A 10,880-nucleotide genomic window follows, 5' to 3' on the forward strand; every position below is an offset into this window, starting at 1 on the left:
ACATTTTTCAGAAGGAAGATGAACATTTGATTGGGAAGTACCAACTGAAGTTAAAATATATTTGACTCCTTCACTGCTTTTAACCTCGGATAAAAACATGAGTTTGATAGGGCTGGAATAGTTGGAAAAAGAAGAGCCTTTGATACCTTCATATTTTCTTGGCACATTTTCAACACTGGAAATCAAGCTACCCATATCTAAAATAGATGACTTTTTCAGATTCTCAAGTCTTTTGTTATTCGAATCCATTGTAGGCATATGCTGACTTTTGATATTGCTGGATGCTACCACAGATTTTGATAAACTCTGCTCTTTGCATGTCATTCTGTTGAGAGTAAGAGTCATATTTCTCGCAGCATTTTGCTCTTTTCCATCAATTTCTATCATTCTCTTCGATGTTTTACATCCTTCTGATAATGGCTGATTATTCCAAGATTTTTTGGCCATATTTATTGTATCTTCCAAACGCTCCACAACAACTTGTAAATTAGAATTCATTGCAATTTTGTTTAGATCTATATTGGGTGAGCTTTCAATTGGAATGTTTTTCATTGGATCTTTTTCTTTTGTGGATTCAGATACTTTTTTGGCCTTAGGGGATTTTTTAAAAACATAATTATTTGTTACATATATAGAATACCATCCTGGAGGCACAATATTTCGTTTAGCTCTGTTCAAAAGTCCAGAAACATCACTTCTCAAAGGAATTTGAGTATTCTCTAATTTTAGATTCCCCCTATGATTTTGCGATTTTTTTTTTCCAGCTGCAGATTTCTCTTGTGACTTTCTTATGCTTATTTTCTCAGGCAAAGTTGTTTTTAAGCTTTCTGAAAATGCATCAAAAGATAGGTTAGTTTCTAAACTAGGAAGAGGTAGTTGCAATGACTGTAATGCATAATTTGGTGAAACTGTTGTTTCTGCATGATTTTTATCTTGAAGGCTTTTAGAATTTTGTAAAGAAGGCCCTTGGCAATGACAGGATTCTTCTTTGTCTGATAAAAACACCTCATCATTGTGAATCGATTTCCTTGAATTTTTTTCGGTGTATTTTTTTCTTATAAAATTTTCACTAAGATTAGCAAGTTCTCTTTTTATCTGTAAAGACTGCCTTCTACACATGGGTGAATCAGAGGAGTTGTGCATTGCGAATAAGGTTTCCTGACGCTTCCGAAATCTTGTCTGAATAATTTTATTTTCTACCTTTTTATCATGTTGACTCAGTAATTCCATAAAACTGTAATCACTGGCCTTTGCATTATGCAAGAGAGAGGTTATTAAATCTCCCAATTTTAAGTCATTTTCTGTATTACAATCACTACTAGATAATTTTACAAGGTTTGTCATATCTGTGGTTTCTATTGATTTTAATTTTTCATTAATGCGATCCATTAAATCTTGAAAAATTACAGCAGTTTCACCTTTTTCATGATTTGTAGTATAATTATTGCTGTCATCTGAGAGCAAAGAATCAGAGTTATTGGATTTTTTAGGTTTATGTATTTCACCTTCATGATCACCCTTGTTGCTGCTTATTTCTGCTGGTGTGAGAGACGGAGGCTGGTTAATGTTTGTTTCAAGTTTATTTTCTAAGGATGAAATCTCTGAGATGACATCTTTCAATCTTTCAAATCCTTCAGTCTCTACAGGTGATAATGGTGGGGGTGAGGGACTTCGAGATCTACAAACATCTTTAAGACTGACGGAAAGGTCACATACTTCCCTTGACAAAAGTGGACTATGAAAGGCTGATGATGTAGAGTCAATGTTTGGTAACAGCCCAGAACAGCACCTGTGAGAATTACAACTGTTTGCAATTCCTCTATTCACTACTGTCTTAATGTATTCAATAGTTACAGTTTGGCAAGATAAACAATGCAAATCTTTAATACAGACTGACAGAGGCTCTAAACCAGGGCTTTGTCTTTCATTTTGTAAACACCCTCTTTCTGCCAGCCTATATTCACAACTACAGAACAGACCACGTAAATCATCTTCAATTAAAGGCTTTTGAGATTCTGAAGCCACAACACATGATGTATTACAACAGCAAAGAGAAGCAGCATTCTGCTCTTGGACTAGAAATTTCAACATAGCCAAAACTTGTTGCTGGTGATGTATGCACAAAGATTCCAAAACTTTGCATAATGCTGATTTTCCTTTTTCCATTTTAGTAGCTTCCTCTGATTTTGCATCAACAGTTGAACTAAAAATAAAAATCAAACAAAAAAATGAATTACAGCAAAAATACCATTATAAGGAGTTATAATTTTAACAAGAGTTTGAACAAAAGATATTTTGGTATTGCTGGACTCCTGACTCCTAGGGATCTGCAATAATGACCTCTCGATTATTGTTTAGCAAAAATATAATGAAGCACTGATGATAATTAATTTCCTATGACAAAGTATAAGAGTCAAAGCAAAGCCCTATTTTTGCAATATAAAAGCTGATGATTATATATGATTACGTTTAAATATTGATAATGTTTAGTGTTTTGAAGATATTAATATTTTATGGGAAGTGCTTCAGGAGTTAAAATTTTTGTAAAGTAGACATTTTATAAGTTATTTTGATAATTACTTATCAGTTCATATTAGTGCACATAAGGAAAATAAGATGTAGGAGTAAAATCTTTATTTAAAATAGATATTTTTTCAAAGCAGTGAAAATGAAATTATTAATAAAAGAGAGCTTTGCAATAGTCACAAGGAAAATTAAGGGATTTATGTTTCATATAAATGACAGAATGTCTTTTCTAAGATTAAGATGTAGGCATTAGCTATTTAGGAATGAAGTCTATTTTTAACTGATTTTAAATACTAAATTACATGAAAACTAAAGGCATTACTTACCTAATTATTAAATTTCAAATGCTGGAAAATGTCCCCCTGCAGAAACTAATATAAATCTAACTTTAAGACCCAGGATTGCTTATTAACCAATATAGAAGTCTACAAAAAAATTCTTAATCCAATACCAGTACCAAGAAGCATAAAATATATTTAAAGAATTCTGTTTCAGAAAAGTATCTATTTTAATTAAACATATCACCAAACTCTGTACATGAAAATAGTCTTTCACTTGTGATTCGTTACATTTGTTTGTTGTTGTTAATAGTTTCTGGTTTACAGAAATTTTATTTATGATTGGAATTGGGATGTGTTAATTATGAATTACTACTGAAGAATGTATTTTGTTTAAATAAGGGATTATTGTGTTCATGCACATTAAAAATGAAAGGATTTTTCTTTTAAAACAAAAAGTGGAATATTTTTATTTTGTTGCTTAAAACTGACATAAACTGTTTCACAGATAAGTGTGCAATATTTCATTTACATAAAAATTAGTTATTTGAATAGCAAAAATATGGAAGCAAATTTTAAACATTTGATCAAAACTTCTGCAAAGTAGGTAACTTTACTGGATTCGACCAATGTTTCACTAAACCTAGCATGAGATTTGAAATAAAGAAGCTATGAAACAAAGTGAGAAGAGATGTGAAATTAAAATAAGACTTTTTAAGTGCACTGCTGCCTCTAGACAGATGAAGATAGGACATGACTCCAGTAATCCTTTCCTCTCTGAAAATAAGTTTTTGTAAATTTTGTCATGGTTAGGAGTATAAAATGATAGAACTGACTCCCAGGATTCAATTAGATAGTTCAAAAATATATATATAGATAGCAAAAGCAAGAGCAAATTACTATCAAATATTAAGATAATTATATTCTTTTCTAGCAAATTAAAAGTGATAATTTTCACATAAGCAAAAGAAACCCCAAAATGTTGCGACAGACGCACTTCAACAGTTTCTCAAGTGATATTATGGCTGTTAAACATATTTAACTAATAATTAAAGAGAATTTACATGTTTCTCAGAAAAATGTTGTACTGTATTTTAAAGATCAATATCCTTTTATAACTGTTCCTAAAATGCTCAAAGGCTTTTATTCTGTTAATAAAGTATGAAGTAGAAATAATCAAAACTAATAACTAGTGTTAAGTATTCTGAATAAATGTTATAATTTCAATTTGATTAAATTCACAAAATTATGAACATTATAATTTTTATATCCCTTTTTTGACGTTACACGTAAGTTTATACTTTAAAAGTTTTCTTCTTGAGTTTATTACATTTAATAATGGAATTTCAAAAATACCATGGTGGCCAATAATTCCCATCTAATGCCATATGAAGAAAGCTTCATAAAGGTACCAATTAGATATTCAGATATTATACTATATTGTCTATGTCAGTTATTAGATAACTAAGTTCTCAAATTATAGAACTCCATGATATTCTTATTTGGCTTCAAATTGTTTCTTTTCTGTATGTCTCGCATGTTAGAATCTCAAAGAAAAGCCTAATATATGAATAAAAAATAGTTGAATACACATGTAAGTCTCTAATCTAGAATTTATTCTGAAATGATTATATAAAGGTTCTAAAGTTATATATTTCATAGATCCCTTGTGGATTTTTAATTTCAATTTTTTTCTAACCTTTTCCTGTTTGATTCATAAACCAAAACATCCTTATTTTTCGGTGTTACTAACCGTTTTGACCATTAGAAGCTTGTTGAAATAGTTCTTCAGAAAAAGCCAATTTCTAATACTAATTTTAATAAAACTGCCTAGAGTGAGTCAAAGAAGTCAGTGTAGCCAGGTTTTTTTCTTTGCTTTTCTTTTTTTTCTTTTACTGAATGAGTAAATCAATCACACACCAACAGTGTTGTAAATTTAAGTGCAAAAGCATTGAAGTGCTTTACTACAAATTACAACCTAGAAACACGTTAACTGAACAATTAAAATTCATACAATCAGATTTAGATATATAACAACACAAAGTAGGAACAGAATTACAGTACATTTACAACACAAGACAGATACATGAATTCATTAGAAAATATTGTAATAAATAATTCATGAATTATAGTGCAATTGATTTATGCATAAATAACTAATTGCCTAACAATCAGTTTATATTAACAAAATCTGTCAAAATCAAGGCAGCCACAGAGTTTTACTAAATTACTGCGACAATGGAAATACTGCAATTAAAAAACAAATACAAGTATTTGTACTGTAAACAACTAAAAAATCAGTCTCACTAAAGTTAGTATACAATTTAATATAAAATTGTCATTAGCTACCAGAAATGGTTTAAACAACTTTACTGAGCAGTAGTTTTCTAAAAACAGAGGCACTGTTTTTTTTTTCCTTCTTTTTTTTTTAAAATATAAAATACTTGAGGAACATTCAAATAAGTAGAAAGCACATAAGGGTTGCTTTCACCTTCATTAAACGTCTGCTGAAACTGGATTTTTCAGAAAATTGTCAATTAATAAATAGTAACTGGTAACTAAATTTATAAAGTACTTTCAAAGTTTAACATAAAGAACAACTTAATAGAATCACTGGGGAGAAGGGGAACCCATAAATTTCCCTGCCTTTCCTAGTTTGTATAATCAAAAAGTTAACTCAATAATAGAAACATTTTGTTTCTTTTAAAAGTTATGGGTTGAACATTACCTATAAACTATCAAAAAATATTTTAATTTACTATTTCTGACCAAAAATAAATAATACAAGTACTAAAATGCTGCAAATGAACTATAATATTACCTATAAAACTACTGATCACTGTGAAGTCAATAGCAAAATGATCCCTGATTTATGAATCCTGTAAAGTTTTTGGTCAGGTCATCTTTTAAATGATACAAAAGTGTTCTGTAAGTTTTCCTTTACTATAAACTTCTCAATCAATTTATTAATGTAAATATAGTGTGAGGAATAAAAAAGCTCAATACAATATAAATATTATGCAATGCATTCAAGCCCCCAAAGTTTTGCAAGTAAAATTCTGTATAAAGAGGTCAATAAAATTGTTTTGAAACATTTATTTTACCTTTAACTTTGTTTTTCAATGGGGGAAGGGGGAAATATATTAAATAATCCAAGTTCTGACCCTCACAAAATATGGCTTAATTCTTTAAAAAGAAAGATGACCCTGACATCTGCTGTTCTGTAATCTATTATGTATATTTTCTTGGGGGGCAAAAAAAGAGCAAGAGGATTCATACCCTAGTATGCAGGTAACATTAATAGCTGAAGAGGGTTCAGTATAGAGCTCAGAGACCAAATAACTGCTTGGTTGTGTAGCTTCTCTTCAGTTTCTTTAAACATATGTAAGCAGTTTTTAAATGTAATAGCTGAAAATCTCTTTAGTATTACATGTATACGTGATTATTAAATACACACAAACACAAGTGTAAAAACACAAGTATTTGACAAGGTGCACTTATTTTTAAAATTCAGCTATAAGTACTCCTTTTGGACTTAGGAAAACTGGCTTAGAAAAATGACCAGAACCTGAATTTTAACAGAAAAGGGGTGCTCGGAGAATTCTGAATATATAAAGCAAATCCCCATTCTTTATACGGAGGCACATGCTTTATAATATTTTACCACTAAAACTGCATACTCCATAAATCCAACATGGATACTTTGACCCATATTTTAAAACTGCTATATAAAAATTACTGGTCTCTCTTATGAGTCTAGTAAAAGTTAAAATGCACTGCCCAGCTTCTAACTACCCAATTAGTAGAGAGTTTACATTACTGAAAGTTCAAAACAGCTTCAGTGTTAAACATCTGTAAATATATTCAAGACCCTGAACAAACTGCAAATTTGGTTATTAGCAAAATGATAATGTATCGCCCACCAAAATGAAATCTGTAATTCATTTTGATAAACTGAAAATGTTTTGAAATGTCACAGCAGCAAATATATTAAAGTTACACTGAGGTTTTTCAATAGTAGGAGTGTATCACAATCCTTAAAATTTAAAGTAGTCATAACATCAACTAACCAGCACATTTAAACCAAAATGATCATTCTCAAGCTTTTTCTGTGCACATCATAAACATGCTCTAAGTTGCATTCCAACTTTCTTTTCTAACCTTACACATTAGCTTATTTTTCAAATGAAAAACAAAATTAAATTATTTTAATAATTAAATTTAAATTATTTTTTGTTCTTAGTATTCCATCTTATATTAAAGGATTCTATAGCTGCTGGGGTTAACTATGTGTCAGTTTTTTTAAAAAAGTATATACCTTATAAACCCCAACTTCCTGCTAAATCAACTATTAAATGATAAATATTAAATTTCATTATACATATCCTTTAAGGTTTTCTCTTCTCTTCCTGGTGGATGCACTTGAGTGCATTTTGTATTTCATAGAATGCACTGTAGTGTAATAATACTGTATATATTAATTTTTCTCATTATGGAGATAGCTGTCTATTTAACTTTGATTGGTTGTTTGACATACTTACAATAACTGTAAGTATGTTATGTAAAATGTTTGCAAACTATTAATATCATATTTCTATAAGATGGTTCAACTGAATGGCTGGAATGGTCTTTCACCAATAAAAATGTTTCACTTGACAATTACTTGTTTTCCCACAATGCTTTATGCTATTGACTACCAAAGAAAACCTGAATCTTTTTCACCTATTTATACAAGGATTAAATACAAACTATCAGAATTAAGTAAGCAACTATATAATTCTGACCACAGTGAAAACCCTGAATAAAACTTTTTTTTCAAAAGGCATGTAAGTGGTTTTTGAACTGTAAAATTTCATGTCTCCTGTCAGAGTGAGCATTTGTAATTCCCACATGTGTGTATACAGACACACAAATACACACCTGTGCACATACACACACACGCAAACACACACGCACATACACACAAACATTTTCCTAACAAGTAATCTACACAGGCTTGCTGCTGTTTTTGCAGCTGCCAGTCCCTGAATCTGTCATATTATATAACCCAGTGTCTGGTAATCGTAGTTTCTTCTTCGGAGGAGTCTTCAGTGTTCCAGATCTTTCTTTTACCTTGTATTCTAAAGTGCTGTGAGGTACCCCATAAATTCCTTGTGCTTTGGAAACACTCATTTTTCCACTCATTACCATTGCAATAGCCTCTTCCATTATTTCATGGTCATATTGCCGATAGCGGCCACGTTTTTTCCTGGGCTGCTTATTATCTTTTCGATCCAATCCATCTTCAGTATTTTCAGAGGTTCCATCAACTGTTCCATTTTTAGAATTAAGACACAAAGGAGAGAGGTCCCCATGTAGAAAGTAAGAGTCAACACTTGAGTGAGTTACAGGCCCAGAACATTCTATCTTGTTCTGTTTAGGGAGTATATTTTTCAGTTTTTGGAGAGCTGATCCTTCTAGGACTGAAGAAGTTTTGGAAACTTGATACATAACATCCAGCAGACCAGAACCATCAGGTTGTGATTTTGAAACAGAACTTACTCGTAGCTGAGGAATTTTTAACTGTACAGTGGGATTTGAAGTTTCATACTGTAGGTTTTCATTTTTCTCTTTAAATTGAGTAACCATTTTCTGTAGAGTTAACTGATGGAGGTAAGTGGAAGCTGTTGGGAATTTTAATTCTGAGGTTTCAAGTAGATTTAGTTTACTTTTTTCTGTGCGCTCTGCTTGAGCTCTTGCCCACAAGGCTACTTTTTGCAGCACTGCACACGTTTCTTTACTGTCTTTATATGAGTAACTATCATTGAAATCTCGAGTTTTGTTTTTAAAAGATGCAGGCTTCCCTGCTGGTAAGGCTTCTAAGTGGAGAAGTAAAGTTTTTTGAGGTATGCCATAAAGTATGCCTGCTTTATTTATGTCCAGTGCTCCAGACTGAATGTCTTTCAAAGCTTTTGAGAGCAAACCATCTGCAAACTCAGCACTTCTTTCCACATAGTCCTCTCTGTTTCTGTGTAGTCTCCTGGATGGATGGAATGAAACGATGGTAAACTGATGCATGAGAGACTCTCACACAGCTATGGAAGGGAAGGGTCCACTCCTTTATTATACTCCTTGCTTAGGTAACATCACTGCTTATGACACTTTTAAGTCTGTGAGATGTGGTAGTTACTCCTTATCAAAGCAAACGCTACAGTCCTGGTAGGACAATGTGTCAATGATACAGTGGCCTCAACGGGCAGACCTTCCAAGAACATAAAATCCTAACTCAGTATTTATAAAAATATTCTCATGATGTTGCTATTCCTCTGACAGATGCTTGCAGAGCAACACTTATAATTTTTATTTGTGCAATTAGAGTTCCGTTATAAAAAATACCCAAATCCTAAAGGAGTTTTTGTTAGTAGAAACGTGACGTTACCGCTAAACAAGTAATAAAAGAGTCAACCCCTTTAAAGGAAATTTGTAGCAGCAAGAATATTTCCAAACCCAAACATCCCATATTTTTACAAGACTAATTTTTCTCTAGACAAAAATCTGAAACAAGTAGATAAGTTATATTTGGATAAAATAATTTATTTTGAGATATTATGTTATTTTTATTCCAAATGTATCACTGTAATTTTCAAAGTTTCTCAAAAGAAAGTTCACTATACCTTATGACTCAAAACTACTGTAGCCTTAGTTGAAACAAATTACACTCTACATCTATGATTTAAATGTGACAAAAAAAAGCTTCCTATATAGTTAGTTAATGGGAAGATGCAAAAGTTATAAAAAAAATCCAAATATCCAACAGAACAGCATTTCACTACTAATTATTTATTTAAATTAATGACAATTTTCAAAACATTAAAGGACTTTTTGTGGTGATTACTAGATATATTAAATCATTTGCCACCACAGCTAAACACAATGAAAAAATGTAAACACTATAAACTAGCTTTAAGAATTAGTAAATACAGTATTTTCAGAATTTGTTCATTGTTTAAAAAAATTAAATATTGAATTACATATTTCCCTTAAAATTGCCTCCTGAATATTTAATTTAAAATTCTCTTACTTGTCCTGCTTCTTAGTTTGTATTCTATGATTAAGTTGGTAGTTCATTTTAGTAACATGAACTAAAGTTTGGTGATTGTTCTGATAACTTTTCTTTAACAGAAAGAATAAAAAAGAAAGAGAAAGGACAAATGAAAGGTATGAGAGAGACACACTCATGAGTGACAAAAATTCTGGAGGAAAACTATGTTATGTCAGTACTACTCGGAATAGTATTAAGAGTTCTCTGCAGAGATAATTTTATATTAAATTATATTTCCTAGATATTGCTTACCCAGCCACTGAATTTTCAGAAGAAGGATCACATATGGATGACTCTTCAGATTTTATGCTGGTTTTCTTTGTAGAGAGATCTAACACTCCATCCCCTATAATTTTTGCAAGAGAAAAAACTTTATATTTGTAACAGATAGGCAATCCTTATATTTTAACATTTCATATTTTGCTGATCTACTTATTCATGATCTAAATATTAACACTTGTATTTGATATGTGGCCATTACTTTCTCATCTTACATGGTTTTAGCAATAGTAAATGACTGGGAAGGCACTATATAGGAAAAAAAAAGAACAGAGGAGGAGCTGGCACTGCCAAGTGATATAAAAGAAACTGACAGACTACATGGTATAAAATCTAATTAAAAATCAACTCTTGGTCATCTCTCCCACCACTTTGTAGTAAACTGCCATTTGACTGCTCATTTATGACTGTTTTCCATTAAAGGCTGCCCAGATAATGCTTGAGGAAGGTAAGAGTGACATAAGTTGCACAAAATAGAGAGAATAGAAAATGTGATGACGCATAAGAGAACTGAATAATTAGCATTTATTAGAACCAGTAATATTTGGCACATATACTTTAGGTAAACAGTGACTCTATGTATAAACCAATGTATTTTCTAGAATGCACAATGTAAAATTTTACTATATTAAATTATTGAAATGTACAATAGTTGAATCATTGCCTATATAATGTATTATGGTTATATATATGAGTGGATAAAGACATATAACAAT

At 31.1% G+C, this 10,880-nt stretch overlaps 1 protein-coding gene across 2 annotated transcripts in view; it reads right to left on the reverse strand.

Moving 5' to 3' along the window:
- Window positions 1-10,880, reverse strand: part of LCORL (ligand dependent nuclear receptor corepressor-like) — a 174,437-nt gene that overhangs the window by 26,293 nt on the left and 137,264 nt on the right. The window contains exons 6-7 of one of the 2 annotated variants that reach the window (XM_012638497.1): window positions 10,138-10,231; window positions 4,667-8,823 (exon numbers count right to left, since the gene is read on the reverse strand). In XM_012638497.1, the coding sequence (XP_012493951.1) occupies window positions 7,791-8,823; window positions 10,138-10,231 (1,127 nt within the window). In that variant the 3' untranslated portion in view covers window positions 4,667-7,790. Of the gene's footprint in view, window positions 1-4,666; window positions 8,824-10,137; window positions 10,232-10,880 lie in introns of those variants that run through there. The other variant, XM_012638499.1, reaches the window with a different exon arrangement.

This window comes from Propithecus coquereli, unplaced genomic scaffold (genome assembly GCF_000956105.1).
Source record: "Propithecus coquereli isolate 6110/MARCELLA unplaced genomic scaffold, Pcoq_1.0 Scaffold13, whole genome shotgun sequence".
Lineage (NCBI taxonomy): Eukaryota > Metazoa > Chordata > Mammalia > Primates > Indriidae > Propithecus > Propithecus coquereli.